The 17451-nt window shown below is 35.3% G+C and overlaps 2 protein-coding genes across 2 annotated transcripts; both read right to left on the bottom strand.

The window, feature by feature from the left end:
• Positions 1–1701: 1701 nt before the first annotated feature.
• On the bottom strand, positions 1702–2664 carry LOC100940440 (olfactory receptor 52E4-like). Its single transcript, XM_012805294.2, has one exon. The coding sequence runs from the start codon at positions 2659–2661 to the stop codon at positions 1702–1704; it is 960 nt and encodes a 319-aa protein (XP_012660748.2). The 5' UTR covers positions 2662–2664.
• A 7738-nt stretch (positions 2665–10402) lies between these two features.
• Positions 10403–17239, bottom strand: LOC100959573 (olfactory receptor 52E1-like). Its single transcript, XM_003780969.1, has 2 exons — positions 17226–17239; positions 10403–11339 (listed from the first exon to the last, which is right to left on the bottom strand). The coding sequence occupies exons 1-2, from the start codon at positions 17237–17239 to the stop codon at positions 10403–10405; spliced, it is 951 nt and encodes a 316-aa protein (XP_003781017.1).
• Between the last annotated feature and the right edge of the window lie 212 nt (positions 17240–17451).

The raw sequence follows: 17451 nt of genomic DNA, 5'->3' as shown, positions 1-17451 counted from the left end.
TTTAATTTAAAAACTTCTTTGTGTTATACTGAATGCCAGTAATTTTCAGACATTTGACTTGTGACTATTTTCTTGTAGTCTGAGGTCTGTGTTTTCATTCCCTTGATACTACTTAGAAGAGCTCTGAATTTGCAGAAAATGTGTTCATTAATTTTTTAAATCCGTTTATTGTCATTCTAATATAATTTTTATAGAAATTTTATAATTTTAATTTTGCATTTAATTTTTGAACCAGTTTTGCCTTATTTTTTATGGCATGTAAGGTATGAATTGAGATACATATTTTTTAATATAATGCTCCAGTGGTTCCGAAACTAACAGTTGTACACTGAATTACCATAAAAGATTGTTGAAAATACCATATGACCATTGTACATTTCTATTTATATATGTCTTCAACTGCTTTAGATTGTGCTTTTTAGTTTTCTTTATGCTGGTCTATACAGTTTGTGGTAAAGTATGTTTTGATTTTATATCTTAAGCTATTTTAAATATTTCTATTTTGCTTCTAATATGTCAATAATATAATAAATATAACTGCGTAATGATTTGTATTCTATAAACTTAAACTCAGGAATTAGTACTGATAATTTTTGGTAGATTTCACTGGACTTTGTACATAGAAAAAACATGCTATCTGTAAATAATGTTTAATTCTTTCTTTACAATATCATTAGATTTCATTAGACTTTGTACATAGAAAAAACACACTATGTGTAAATAAAGTTTAATTATTTATTTACAATATCAATGACTGTGATTTCTTTTAACTTGCTATAAGCATTGATTAAAACTGCTGGTACAATTTTGCATAGATGTGATAAAAACAGACAGCCTTGCATTTTTCCTGACTTTAGAGAGAATCATTTAACCTTTTATGTTTAAGAATAATGAAAGCTATCAGCTTTTGATAGGCATTCCCCTACCTAGTTGAGGAATTTTTCCTTTCTTCTTAATTTTATGACATTTTATCAAAATTTATTTTCTGCATCTTTGTGTACAAAGTATGGTAAAATACTATGATTGATTTCAAAATGCAAAAATTTCCCTTTTGTTTTTAAGATAAATGCTTTGGGGCCATAATATATAACTAAATTTTATTATATGATATTTTCATAAATTTTGTTAGTCATTTTTATAACCTAGTTTAAGAAAAAATCTGATATTTAATTTAATTTTAATATAATGCCTTTCTTTGGTTTGTGTATTATTGTGGAAATGACAATAGGGAATGAGTTTGCCTTTTTCAGAGGTAGAATTGATAGATAGGTAACACAGAGATGGTAATAACTCTCTGCATGAAATTAAGAAATATTATCTGGATAGAAGTAGTATTGGCAGACAAATAGGTAGCTAAAGGACAGGATTACAAAATATTGAATCATAAGTCAAACACTGAGAAGAGTTCCATGTCATTAGAATCTTCCTTTTTATCAAACTTCTTCATAATTTTACTAGTCCCATAGAGAACATCATTGTCCCTACATGTTCAAGAATCTCATTATGTCTCTAATGAGGCCCCAGGATCTTCTGTCACCCCCATAAGAGAAACAATTTAATCTATGTATCATCAAGTGGAAATCACATAAAAGAATCACTTAGTGACCATTAGGAGAACATAATAACGGCTTAGCAGATGTGTGAGTGCCCATTTATCTAGTGTCAATTTTGAGCAGACTGTGTTCCATACAAGCTAAAGAATCAATTTCTAGACATATCTGAGTCTTTCTTTACAAATACTCTCATAACTCGGTCTCGAATTTGTTTTGTCCTGACCCCATAAATGACTGGATTTAAACAAGGAGGGACCACCACATAAAGATTGGCCAGGAGGATATGAATGTAGCGAGGAACATTTCTACCAAACCTGTGAGTCATAAAGGAGAAAAATGCTGGCGTGTAGAAGGCTAAGATAACACACACATGTGAACCACATGTGCTAAGGGCTTTGAGCCTGGCATCCCTGGAAGGAAGGCGGAAAACAGCCTGTAGGATCTGAACATAAGAGAGGGCAATGAGGATTAAATCAAAGATCAGGGCAGCGATGGTAAATAAGCCATAGATGATGTTGACCCTTATGCTAGCACAGGCAAGACGAGCGATTCCCATGTGTTCACAGTAGGTATGAGGAATAATGTAGTGACCACAAAAGGGCAATCTTTTGAGAAGAGGACAGAAAGGGATGACGAGGAGGACTGGCCTCCCCACTACAACAGAAGCCATTATGGCTACCACTTTGTTGGTGAGGATAGTGGTGTACCTCAGGGGATAACAGATGGCAACAAAGCGGTCAATTGCCATGGCCAGGAGTATGACAGATTCCATGCCAGTGTAAGTGTGGATAAAGAACATCTGGATAAGGCATCCTTCAAAGCTTATCTCTCTAAGGTTGATCCAGAAGATTGCCAGCATCTTGGGGATGGTAGAAGTGGAAAGCCCTAAATCAATAAAAGAGAGAAGAGCAAGAAAGTAGAACATGGGTTGATGAAGACTCTGCTCAGTCTTGATAACAAACAGTATTGTGAAATTCCCCACAAGGGCTATCAGATAAACAACAAAGAAAGGGAAGGCAATCCAGATGTGGAAAGCTTCCAAGCCTGGAACACCCAGCAGAAGGAAGGCAGAGGGATATGAGGATGTGTCATTGACAGAGGACATCATGCTGAAGACTCTTGGAAGATGCTTTACTGTCTTCTTCAGTATTTCTGGGGAGACACAAGGGAATATGTGGTGGTTGGACGTCATGATATATAATAGCATGCTAATTAAAATTTTAAAAACGTGTCGGCAATAGATCAGGGGGTAATTAACTATCAGAGACATTCAGATTATTGACTATTCTATTTAATATTCCATTAGATTCATGGAAATTAGAAACAGTCTTTCTGGTGATAGTGTCATTTAGTGATTCACGATCATCTTTGGCTCATGATTTTGTAAAATTCTCATCTATATATACTAGCATCAAGTGAAAACCCTTATAGTAACCAGAAATTGTTTTCCCAACCAACAAGATCTAGCATATTTGTAACATCTTTAAATTAACTTGGTTACTGAGTTAAATTAACTCAGTTAAATTACTATAACATCTTTAAATTAACTTGGTTACTGAGCAGATAGTTAAGGTAAAATGCCCCCAGAGTGTTTTTTAAAGGGTTGAGGAAATGGAATAAGAAGAGATTATGATGGTGAAGAAGACATCCCCTTATGAGGCCCATCCATCTTTCATGGTCTCTGTTCATTAGACATTATTTTTCTCCTGATTTGCTTTAGTAAAACTGTATTTATACCTTTAAATGAGACCTCATTTATGCATTGGTTGATGGTGATTATCAGTATTTTTCTATGTTAAAAGTTGAAAAACTTCCAGTTCCCTGCATAAAATGATGTGTAAAACATATGATCATTTTAGTAGTGGAAGAAGAAGCATTTAATCAAATTTAGCATCCATGTGTGATATTTACAGATGAAAACGTTAAGAAACCTGGAAAAAAGAAAACTTGATATTTTATGAAAGCAATCTGGAAAACCAACAGTTAATATACAGAATACTAAAAAATTGAAAACTTTCCCCCATAGAGTTGCAAATTAGGCTAGAATGTCAACTAATATCAATTCTATTTAATATTTTACTGTATATTCTCACAAGGTCAATGTTTCAGGAAAAAAATAACAGATATGAAGATTGGAATTAAAGGAAACTTTCCTATCCATAGGAAAACTTGCACTTTTAGGTAAAAATGAAAGAATTTAGAACCAAACAATAGGCTTCTCATTTACTCACATATAAGAATCAATACTTTTCTATGTAATATTAGCAAACAAGCAAAATTAAAACTAAATTATTTTTATATGTAATTCCACTGGCAATGTCACCAAAATATAAATTACTTGGCAGCAGGTACTTAAAATAATAAAACATGGCAGAGAAATTAAAAACAATTAAAAAAATACACAATCATGTCCACAGTTTGAAATGTGTAAATATGTTAAGATCCTAATTCTTTCATGATTGACCAACAAATGTTTGAAAAGCTTCAATCAATATTAATAAATGTAGTGTTATTGTGAAATAATTATAAGAATGTCCTAAATTCATTAGAAAAAGAGTCAAAAAATAAGAATCTTGCATTGAAGGACTTCAAACTTATTATGAAATAGGAGTAATCAAGGCACTGTGATACTTGCACAGTGACAAACAAATAGTTAAATATAAAGAGCAGACAAAGACCCACTTTAGAGTCCAATTTAATTATAAAGAAAACAATATAATAAATCAACAAAGACAGAATCTGTTCAAGCAACGATACCAGTGCCGCTGAATATACTTCAGTAAACTAACAAACAAAAAACATGCATCTTGATTCCATCTTCATAATTTATACAAAATGTGAATTATATTTCTAAGTTAGGTCTAAATTTTTAAAAACTTCAAGCTCTAACATCAATAGAATAAACAAAGCTTAGTATCTATGTGACTCCGAGGAAAGTAATGGTTTCTGATACAGGACATAAAAACAATATCTATTTAAAAGATACCCTGTTACACATTATCAAATTTAAAAAGGAATAATTAAGAAGCTAAATAAAGAAGATACAGCCTCATAGAAAATGTCCACATTCTTTATTTTGAAAAAAGAATATGTGCCAAGAAGATAGGAAGTCAGACAGTTAGTTTGAAAGCTCATCCTAGAGCTTTTGAAAAAGTGCTATATATCTTGTTGAATATCATTGTATTTACCTTTGAAGTACTTCCCTTGGAAAGCTATGCACTGAGGTCGGAGCCTAGTCCATGCTTCAAGACAATTTTGGAAATCGTTTTCTGGGATGGCCATCAGAGCTGTCATTGTGCCAAGGTATAACAATTAAGTTCACAGACATATCATAGAACAAGTGCTTTGAAAGGTGGACAAGGTATTGGCATCAGTGCATGGCTTCCCATGGGAAGTATTTCAAAGGTAATTATAGTGATATTCTACAATGAGGTATGTAGTAATTTTTCTAGGATGAGTTTATGAATTTAATTGTTTAACCTCATGTAAATGCACTTATAACTAAAAGTTAAGAAAAATAAGCAAGGGAAAAAAGATGAACAGAGATTGACACAGACACTTGGCAAAGAAAAATAGACGAATTAAAACTCTTAAAATCATTAGGCATTGGGAATGGTACGTTACTAATAAAATGGCTAAAATTATTTGTGTGGCAATACCAAATTTTAGAAATGATATATAGCAATCAATTCTACTACATTAGTAGTAAACATGGAAAATAAAATTTGGATAATAAATTATAGTTTCTTATGAATTCATTAATACAGCATCATTAACCATTTCGTACTATTGAAGGATACCAATCATTAAACACTATTGAACACCTAGACGCTTGCTCTAAACTAATGAAATCACATGTTCACACAAGCCTTGTACAAAAGTAATGATGGCAACTTTATTCATAATTGCCTCAAAGTAACAACAACACAAATACTCATCATCTAATTAATCAATAGATCAATCTTGGAAAGTTTACATGATGACATTCTATTTGGCAAAAAAGTTGACTTGATTTCTTAAACATATGACATTACAAATTAATTTAAAATCCTTATGCTATCACTTCTTAGTCTTTGGCTAAGATCAAGTGCAAAATCATTATGCTGAGCCAATGATCACTACCAGTTATAAAAGTGCACTACATTTGCATGAAGCTCTGGAATACACATACAAAATGAATGCTGAAAATATCAAGTCGATTTTTGAAAGGGAACAGGAATTAATTGGGAAGAAACACAAGAGAAGATTATAAGGTGATTGGAAAATTCTATATATTTATACTATCATAAGATATACTACTACTTATAAAGATTCAGCTATAGCTGTATCTTGTAAGCCCCAATCTGATTTTGTAGGTAAAATTCACTTATTTCAAAAGTGCAACTATCATCTCTACACTTGTAACAAATACCTGCACATTTAAATATATGTAAATTTTATCTTTAAAAATCAAATTCAGGCCAGGCATTTTGGCTCACACCTGTAATCCTAGCATTCTGGGAGATGAAGGCAGGAGGATTGCTTGAGCTCAGGAGGTTGATCCAGCCCAAGAAAGAGAGAGACCTTGTCTCTACTAGAAATAGAAAAATAAGTCAGGTGTGGTGGCCATGCCTGTAGTTCCAGCTACTGGGCAAGGCTGAGTTAGGAGAATCGCTTGAGTGCTGGACTTGATGTTGCAGAGATCTATGATGATGATCCTATACTCCAGCTGGGTGATAGGGCAGTTCCTGTCTCAGAAAAAAAAAATCCAAATTGGGAAAATAGCAGAACCTTTACAGCTTTTGAAATTAGGAGACAAGAGTATTAGCTTCACAGTATTATTATACCCCAATAAAACACCTCAAATGCATTCTTCAAAACATCAGTCAAATTCCATGTTACTCTGTTATTAGAACTAAAAGCTAATATCAGGAAGCCAGAGGCATAATCAACTGAGATTCTACCAACAAAGATGGTCTACAGCATGTATATTTTTCTCCAATGCAGATAAGTACCCAGATACTATGTATTTATCTGATTTGTTTTACTGAACATACACACTAGCATAAGGTCCTTTAAAGAAAATATATTTTCTAAGCACTATATTAAACATTTTACACGTATAATCTCATTCAAATTTGATAAAAACTCTGTGACAGATAACAACTCTATGAACCAGATCAAACCAAACCTAAGGTGAAGAGACTCAGAGGAACTTGTCTAAGGTTACATAAACAAGCTGTATGGTTAGAATTAGAGTGCCATCTGTATCTCTGTAACATTTTCTTTGGTAGCTGGACATTGTGTTAGGCACCTATAGTCCCAGCTATTTGAGAGGCTGAGGCAGAAGGATCTCTTGAGACCAAGAGTTTGATGTTGCTGTGAGCTATGACGATGCCATGACCCTCTACCCAAGGCACAGAGTGAGACTTTTTCTCAAAAAATAATTATTTGGGGCAATAATTCTTTTGCTAAGTTTGAGATATATAAATAATTATTAATTTTAAGTTGAGACAGAAAAGTCTTCTGTTCCCAATTTTATGGTGTCTAAAGCCTCTGAATAAGGAAAATAAGAAAAATAATTTTATATAGATAACAGTATACTTATATTTATTTTTATTTCTTCCTGTGTGATGGAATGTATTGTTCAGTAGTTAGAATCTAAAAAAAATTTTTTTAAAGAAATGTGCATGACCAAGAATGAGAAGAAACAGATTGACAGCTGAAACTACCTGGGCTAGAGTTGGTGGGAATTTAAGGATGATTCCAAGGCCACCATGAGTTGAGAATGGACAAAGGAGAGAAAAACCTGAGAATTTGAGTGAATTTTGGCAATTAAGGCAATGAAAATATGTTGAAATTTTGGGGGAGCACACAAAAGAAAGGCAAGTGGATTTTAGGGAGCTACTTTTTTGGCTGGGGAAAGCTCTTACAATGAAAATGTAGAAAATACAACTAGACATGCTTTAAGATCATTTTCCAACTCTATTTCCTCTTGTGCTGCTGATAAATCTAATAATTATATCCCATTAGACACTCACAGGTATTGCACACATATGAAAGAAATCTGCAGTGATATAAAGTTTAGAAAAAAGGTGACATGAATGTGGAGATCTTTAGATTTGCGGTGGCCATGTTGCCAAAGCTTCTTTCTTAACATATAATGTCATTTATCTCCTTTGTATCTTTGACTGTGACATCATTAGGAGAAAATTATCTGTTTTGATATTTTCATTATAGTGAGTCTGATTATGAGACTACAAGTATTTGGCCTATATATCTATAATAATTTCCTATATCTAACTGTACAATAATACAACATTGTATTGTTTTTATTGAGCCTTGATACATTCAGACCCAGACTTCCTCAACACTCCCAGCATTTATAATACACTGGTAGATGTTAGCCTTAGAGATAAAACAGAATTTTCTTCCTTTTCTCAAAAGTTGCAAGGGTATGGATGTATTTGAAGGCCCTGTGATTTACATGGTTTCAGATCTTGATCAGCAGATAGACATTTCTGCTACACTGGCCTGGCCAAAAAATGGACACTCAGTGTCTAATTCATGATAGACTTTTCCTCTTTGTCAGAACCTATCTGTCTACTGTGACTAATCAGGAATCAGTTTAGTGTCTAGAGCCACTCCCTTTGGACTCAGGGAAACATGGTTTTGTCTTAACTGTCCCGCTTACTAACAGCCTTAAACAAATCATTCCTGAGATTTATTTTATGTATATCTAGAGGCTGAGATAATTATAGCATCAACCTTATATATAGCTGTAGTGGTCAGAAATTAGATGTTGCATATGAGGTACCCAGCTGAATTTGTCAACAATGGGTCATTATAACATTAGCTAGAATAATTCATCATTGCTGTCTGTGGCTACAGATCTTGGTGATAATGTTTGGTTTCTAAATAAGACACAACATATCACTAAGGGCTACAGACATTAGATTTGTTATCCTGGAAGAGACCCATGAACTGAGTCCCCATCATTCAGTCTAGTTTTAAAGGGAAGACTCTTATCTAATTAGATTAGAAGCCTAGGTTTAAAAGTATCTTTACAATATTCCAGGTACATATTGTGTATTTAGTTAGGGAAGAAACTGTAAAACTTTTAGGACTCCTTCATTGATAGCCACATAGGAGAGAGTTTTTACTCATGATAAATAAACAAATTAATTGAATTTCATTCTGAAATATGGAATATGTAAGTTAGAATCAACTCTGTCTGAACAAAATGGGGCTCCATAAATTCCATAACTCAAATTTATAATTATATAGCTCCAACTGTGAAAAACACTTTACAGAATCATTCTTAAACACAGGTTAATATACAAGTAAAGCAAGATTTAACATTCCCATTTTTCAGCTCAGAGTGCAAATGTCATCCCTAAGCCTTCCATCTAATAAGATACAGCAATTCTGTTGATGAAATCACTCCCTAGACTAACATGCTGATCTCTCTGACACAGTCCCTGGGTCCAGACCCACTCTTGCCCATTTCCACAGTGAAAGCTAATCATACAGGGTCTTGATGTTCCCTCTCTTCTAGTGGTAGCTGAAATAAAGGGGCCTAGCACTTTCTTTTGTGATATAACTGTAAATGGTACTACCTGATGTAATTTTCAGAAGCTCTCCTCAATGTCTACTGTGCTGGGCTGTCCCAACTGTCCAAGCCTTTCCATGAGAGATACCCACAAATATAAAATATGACCTGGGCTCCCTTCCCAAGAAAACCCATCTGCCTCTCCTTGCAGCATCAAACAGATCTTCTTCCCCAGGATTCCCCAAGAGAAACATTTAATGAAGAGAAGGTAGTTACCCTGAGAATACCATGGGTCAGGCTCTTCAGGGACTAAAGCTATCTGACTGAGTTATATTCAGAAGCCTCTTGGGTCAAATCTATATCAGGGAGTCAAAAATCCCTTTTGTAATTTGCCTTATATGTACACCATTTCTTAATATGGTTCATCTTCTCCCAGATTTCATACCCATTAACTTTCTCTAATTGTTTTCATCATATTTAGAATATATATTTCTTCAAATATGTTTTCCTCATCCTTCATTAACATTTCTGAGTTAATAGCTATGCTAATTACTTTTAAATTTTATATCATGTTGACTCCTAAATGTTTTCTTAATATGTGATTGCCTATTTTTTGATCTGTTTTTACATTAAATCATAGAAGAAGAGTTAAGGAAATAAATCTTCCTGGAACTAAATAATTCATTTCTAATTCTATATTGTATGATTTGATGATTTGATGATTTGATGACTATGTTTAAGTTACTAAACTTCTTAATCTCAACTTAATATGATATGTGAGCTACCTAAAGAAGTAAATGTGACCATGGTAAATGGTCAGGAAATGTCAGATGTTACTATTAGTAATAATATTAATATTGCCTCTTGTTTTAAAGTGTTTAGGTGCTTCTTAAATCATAGGAATTATGAGGTGCTTGATTCATAGTTTTTGAATATGTTCAAATTTTATGTTTTGTTTATTTAATTCATGGTTTAATTTATAATATCTATATTTACAATATCTATATCTAAATCATAATATGTCTTCTATAAATGTTTGCTATTATCAGTATGCTAGTCACTTTTTATCACTTTCACACGCTTTTTCAAGGTAATTCTTTTTTTATCACATAATTGCTGTCATTTGTAGTATGCTTATATTAAATGGTTATTAACATTTCTTTTGTCTTATTTTTTCTCACTAATACAAATGAAAGACTTTATAAATCTTCCTACAGGATACCACTTTTCACAGATATTATGATGTTACAATTTTAGGAGTGGAGAATTCATTCTATTCTTTCCTGATTCACCATTCTTAATCTCTGAAGTTCAAATTTTATAATCTATTTCTAAAAGCTTTAATTACCCTCTCTCTGATCTGCTTAGTTCTAACCCCATAAATAACAGGATTGAGAGCTGGAGGGATGACAACATAAAAGTTGGCGAGAAGAATATGGATGTATTGAGGAACATTACGGCCAAACCTGTGAGTCATGAAGGAGAAAAATGCTGGTGTATAGAAAGCCAGCATAACACAGACATGGGAGCCGCAGGTGCTGAGTGCCTTGCGGCGGGCATCCCTGGAAGGTAGACGGAAGACGGCACGAAGGATCTGGACATAGGAAAGGATAATAGCTATGATGTCAAACACCAGGATGGAGATGGCACATAAGCCATAGACAATATTGACTTTGATGCTGGCACAGGACAGGCGAGCAATACCCATGTGCTCACAGTAGGTGTGAGGGATGATTTGGTGTCCACAGAAAGGCAGTCGTAGAATGAGCAGAACAAAGGGGATTGCAATGGCTAAGGGTCTCAGAAGGATGATCAGTGCTATAACTGACACCACCTTGTTTGTCAGCACCAATGTGTAGCGCAGAGGGTTACAGATGGCCACATAGCGATCATAGGCCATGGCCACAAGCACAGCCGACTCCATGCCAGTGCACAGGTGGATGAAGAACATCTGGATGAGGCAGCCTTCAAAAGTGATCTCCCTCAGGTTGAACCAGAAGATGCCAAGCATCTTGGGGATGGTAGATGTGGACAGGCCTAGATCAATAGATGACAGAATGGCCAGGAAGTAGAACATGGGCTGGTGGAGACTATGATCGGACTGGATCATAAAGACAATTATAATATTTCCCAGCAGGGCAGTCAAATATACAGCACAAAATGGGAAACCAATCCACATGTGCAGAGCTTCCAGCCCCGGAATTCCAAGAAGGAGAAAAAAGTAGGGGTGGGCCTGTGTGTTATTAGGAGACATGCTTCTGAGGCCCTTTTACAGCTGCACGTACCATAGACCAGTTGTCTCATTAACTGAGAAGGTCCAGCTCTTCTTATCAAATAGTATTGATTTCCTACAGAATTATACACAATTGTGTTTTTTAAAATGATAAGCCCATCTTGATATAACTTCATGATTTATGAAAAATTAAGTACATATAGCTTTTTTATTTCAATGAAGCAAATCAGATTGATTGCATTTATTTTTGTCATATATACAACACAATTAAATAACCTGTAATCAAAGATCAGTAGAATATAAGATAAATGGCTAGATACTTGGTACAGAGGGAGGAAGCATGCATTGTTACTTTTTTTTAAATTCTACATAGCTTAAATATTTTAAATAACAATAAAATCTATGGCTTCTTTGAAATTTTAACATGTATGTTTTCTTTTCTTTCCCAGGAAACAACTATTTCACAAAGAATTTTTATAGCCTGTGGAGGAAGAAATTTTATGAAATTATTTGAACACATTAACTTTCATGTAAGTTATACTTAACTCATGATAGTTTTTAGCCTGGGGTCTCATGAAGAATATAACTCACAAGTCCCTTTACCTTAGATACCTTGGATACTCCAAAAAGGGGAAAATATTATTTTTCTAGTGTGGCGGTCAATGTGTTAAAAGTTCTAAACCTGGAAGGGGAGGAGACTAAATCAGTGTTTATACCTCTTTCATCAGAAATGATATCATTGCTGTCAGGGTTGGTATTATTAGGCCCAGGAAATACCAGACTCACGGGGAGTATGATTGATGTAGTTGATATGGTCTTACCATTTGATTTTACCAAGGGTGTTGAAAGAAGCAGAAGAGAGACTAGAAGCAGCCACCACAAAACTGCTTTCAAGGAGAGGATTGAAAGTTATAAGTGGATGCCCACCTACAAATGGACTCCCTTGGAGAAGGCATTACATATCATCAGAGAAGTAATAGGAGACACTCACAGTGAAGGATGCAGGGACTCGGAGATCTACTTGCCAAGATCAGAAAGTATCTAGGGGAGGTGCCTACGTGTAGGGAAGGGATAAGGGAGAGAACTCCGGGACCCTATCCTTCTCATACAGCCACTGTTGTGGTGGTTCCCTACCACCACTGGATTTCCCATTCTGACCAGGGCATGCTTGGGGAGTGCACAGTAAAGGTATATCAGAGAGCAGGCTCAGCAGGGACCCTTTGGCCTGTTTTCCTGGGTTGTTACAGCTGATGCCATTCTGTGCTCTCAGGTCTGGAGCACACTGTCTCCATGGGGGTAACCTTTGCTGCGACTTCCCCACATTGCTCCTTGCTGATGCCCTCCCATACCCACAACTGGGAATCAAGCACATCCCCTCGCTGGTAATCTGAATGGACCTGGTGCCAGTGCCACTCAAGAGATACCCCAGTAGCATTCTTAGTGGGACCTGAGTGATGAGAAAGCCCTAGTCTTCCAGCAACTGTGTCACATACTGACCATCATAACAAGACCTCAGCCCTACATGCTGCACAGAGGTCCATGCTGCACAGAGGTCCATGCTCCCATGGATCTGCACACTGATCAGCAGTCCATGCCGCTGGAGCACTATGTGATGCCATGCTTGCAGTCCAGCCTTTTATCATGACCCACTAGCCACAAGCTATTCCCTGACTCATATGGCCACATACTAAGATGTGACTTGAGTGACGACACCCACAACCAACCTCCACCTATAGAGCCTTGCCAAGCAGTCGCTGTCATCACTATGGGCTCATCTCTCCCACTGCCCAACTTCAGGGACTCACCCAGGCCCCCTGAGCTTTCATCAGGGGCCTAAGGACCATCCCGCCACTCCACAGAACCAGCTTGGACTGTGACAACCACAGGGGAACAGCAACTTAGAACAGCTGCATTGCTAGATTCCAGTGGCATCTACCCTCTCCTACCAGATCAGTCTTCTGGAGATGCATACAAAACTGTCCTCTAGATGCCTCTCCTTCTTATTAAATAGAAGAGCTCCCAGCAAAGGAGAACAGCACAAACCTGTCTGTGCTGAGAAGAATTTTCAGATAAGAAGAAACCAGCAAAAGAATGCTGGCAAAGTGGAAAAACAACCTAGTTAGACATCCCCCAAGGATCACAATAGACCTACAGCAACAGACCTCTAGCCATAGATAAATTTTCAAAATGACATAAATGGAATTCAGAATTTGGGTGGCAAATAAGATGGATGGGATTGAAGAGAAAGTTGAAAGTCAAGAAAAGGAAGCTAAAAAATTATTTCAGGACATGCCTGTGGCTCAAAGGAGTAGGGTGCCAGCCCCATATGCCTGAGGTGGCAGGTTCAAACCCAGCTTCGGCCAGAAACTGGAAAAAAAAAAAATTAAGTAGTTGTCACAGGAATAGATAACCTAATAAGGGATATAACAAAACAAAGAAATGAGTCACTTGGGAATTTTACAATATAAGAGAAAGTTTTACCACTATACTAGAGCAAGTAAAAGAAAGAATTTTAGGGCTTGAAGAGAAGGCTTTCAAACTTAGTAGGTCAAACAAACATGAAGGAACAACAACAAAAAAAGACAAAGAAACAATCACTCAGAGAAATGTGAGACTATATAAACTAAGCCAACATATAAACTGTAAGTATACCCGAGGGAAAAGAAAAAATCAAAAGCATGGAAAACCTATTCGAGGAAATTATAAAGGAAAATTTCCCTGAGATCACCAGATATTCAGATGTTCAGACACAATATGTTCACCAAACACTGGGAGGATTCATAGCAAAAAGGACTTCTCTAAGACACATAGTCATCAATCTGGCCAAAGTCAAAGTGAAGGAGAAAATTCTACAAATTGGAAGATGAAACAACTAACCCCAAAGTCCATCTGGCTAACAATACACTTCTCAGCAGCAATCTTACAAGCCCAAAGACAATGGCCCCATTTTTAATCTTATTAAACAGAACATCAATACTTTTGATTCCTGCACAACAGTTTCATAAATAATGGAAAAATAAAGAGTTTTTCCAATAAGCAAAAACTAAAAAAAGTTTTCACTGCTAGACCTGCCATACAGGAAAAGCTCAACAGTGCACTATACATAAAACAGTGCATAGATACCCATGAGTACATCACCTGAACATCAAAGCTCACAGCTTGTGTAGAACAATATCATAAGATGGAAAAAAAAAAACTACAAAGTATCACATGATTCAACATAATGAACAAAAGAGTGTCCCACATGTCAATAGTAACAATGAATGTGAATAGTATTAATGTCCAACTTAAAAAACATAGAGTAGTTAGATGGATGAAAAATACAATGATATGATACTTATCAAGAAAACCCTAAGGCATTTACCAAAACCACCTAGAATTGATAAATAAATATAGCAAAGTCTCAGGTTACAAAATCAATGTACTCAAATTAGTTATATTTATACATGTATATACTAATAACAGTCAAAGTGATAGTCAAAGTAACGACTTAATACCATTCACAAAAACCACAGAAAAAATAAACTACTTAGGATATGTTTAAACAGGAAATGAATTATCTTTATGAGAAAACTACAAAATACTGATGAAAAAATTATACATGATACAAACAAATGGAAAAAAACATCTCATGCTCAAGGATTGGCAGTATCAAGACCATAAAATGTCATTTTTCCCACAGAGATTTACAGGTTTAACACAATTCCCATCAAAACAGTAACATCTGCCTTCATGGTTTAGAGAAATGAATCCTAAACTTCATCCAAAAAGGAAGCTAAATAGCCAAAATAATCTTAAGCATAAGGAACAAATCTGGAGGCATCACATTATCCAACTTCAAATTCTACTACAAGGCTGTGATAAAAAATAGCATGGCTTTGGTGTGAAAGTAGAGCCATAGAAAAGTGGAACAGAATAGAGAACTTGGAAATAAAATCATATAACTACAAGCAACTGATCTTTAAAAAAGCAGGCAACACATAGTGGAGAAAAGAAGTCCCTTCTAATAAATGGTGCCGGGAAACCTGTATAGCCATAGGCAGAAAGAATGAAACAGGACCCCTATGTTTCACCACACATATAAATTAATGGGTTAAGAATTAAGTGTAAGACATAAAGTCATAAACATTCTAGAAGAAAACATAAAAGAAATTCTTCTATACATGGACCTAGTGAAAGAATTTATGACTAACACCCCAACTTTACAGCAGTTACAAAAATGAATAAATGAGATTTAATTAAATTAAGAAGCTTCTGTACAAAAAGGCAATAATCAACAGTGTAAACAGACAATCTACAGAATGAGAGAAAATAGTTGCAAACTATTCATACAGCAAAGGATTAATTCTTAGAATTTACAAAGAACTTAGATAAAACACCAAGAATTAAGGGGAAAAAAGAACCCTATCAAAAAGAATTTCTTTTTTTCAAAACAATATAGACAAATGGCCAAAAGACATATGAAAAAGTGTTCAATATCACTAATCATCAAAGAAATGCAAATTTAAGCCATAATGAGGTATCATCTTACACTTGTCAGAATAGCCTCTCCTAAAAAGTCAAAAAACAATAGGTACTGGAAAGGATGGAGAGGGAAAGGGTCTGCAAATTAGCATGATCCATATGGAAAACAGAATGGTGTTTCCCAAAGAACTAAAAGGAGAGCCACCATTCAATTTAGCAATCCCACTACTGGGTATCTACTCAAAGAAAAAAATGTTATCAAAAAGACATGTGCACTCATATGTTTATTGCAGTACAATTCACAGTTGGAAAATAAGGAATCAGTCTAAGTGCTCATCAATACATGAATGGACAAAGAAAATGTGATACATAATATACACATGCACTATAGAATGCTATTCAGCTATAGAAAGGGAAAATGTCATTCCCAACAACTTGGATGGAAAAGCAGACCATTATCCTAAGTGAAGTATTTCAGGAATGGAAAGACAAACACCAGAGATTCTCACTAATAACTAGGAGCTAGTAATGGATGCACATGGCCACAGAAAATATATAAAGGACATTAGAAACTAAAAAATGGGAGGGGGTGAGGGATGAAAACTTACCTTCTGGTAAGATGATCACTGTTCTGGGGGCAGACACACTGAAAGCCTCGACTTCAGCATTATAGTCTGTCCACATAGCAAAAATTTTGTACCTCCTTAATATTTTGATGGAAAAAAAGAAACTGATATTTAATGTGATTTTCTTGAGATAAAATATAAATCGAGACAAAGAAAGTATAGCCCACAGACAAAGGATTTTCAAGTTTGGAGGAACTTGGGCTTGCTGACAAATTCTCCCCTCAAGCCTCGGTGCACTATGGTTAAAACTCAGGGATTTAGCCAGCTCTGCCTCTTACCAGCCACGTTCTTGAGGCCAAATTGGTAAATCTGGCCAAGTTATTTCTTAGATGCGAATTTTAATATCCACTCATTTCAGTCATATTAATTAAAAAAAGTTACATAGGAAGAAAAGAATATAGCAAAGGGGATAAAGATAAGATTAGTTGCATTTGATTCATAGCAACAATAGCAAAAGCCCTCCAAGGCTGATTCTGGGTTACTCTATGAATAACTTAAATGTAATTCTTTCATGTAGTGTTACGTTTGCATTATGATGTGGTAGAAGATTTTGGTATGTGTTTACAAAGACTCAAAACAATAGCTTAATTACATTACCAAGGTGAATTAAAGTACAATCTATGATCTATACATAATTAGTGCTGTTTCTATTGCACTTCCTATGACAAGTTCTGATCTTCAATTGCAGATTGGCTTCAACTTCTCTTCATGGCCACTCATATTCTGCCACTTTCCTGAAGTTACTTCCTCCCTCTTATTAGCATATGTACCTGTCACAGCATGGAGTTATTACTACCCTACTCTCTGTCAGACGTCACAGTTTTCCAGCCATCTGGAGACTTTTTCTTGTCACATCTCTTGTCAGAGCACATCAAGTTCTGTAGCTCTTGATTCGCTTTTTCCTTAAAATTATTTGTTTCTAAAAGCTTTATTTCTTCATCTACCCCAAATAAATCTCGTTCTAGTTTTTTGCATTTTTCTTTCAATGACTACTGTTCCTTTTCAATGACTACTGTTCATTGGCGAAGTGCATCTCATGAAACT

Source organism: Otolemur garnettii, unplaced genomic scaffold (assembly GCF_000181295.1).
Source record: "Otolemur garnettii isolate 467f Iridium unplaced genomic scaffold, OtoGar3 scaffold00001, whole genome shotgun sequence".
NCBI classification, from domain to species: Eukaryota; Metazoa; Chordata; class Mammalia; order Primates; family Galagidae; genus Otolemur; species Otolemur garnettii.
The sequence above is the reverse complement of the archived record's forward strand: the minus strand, read 5'-3'. Positions and strand labels throughout refer to the sequence as shown.

Bases quoted from the DNA above. Each gene is read 5' to 3' on its own strand.
- LOC100940440 (XM_012805294.2), bottom strand. From the start codon at position 2,661: ATGATGTCCTCTGTCAATGACACATCCTCATATCCCTCTGCCTTCCTT.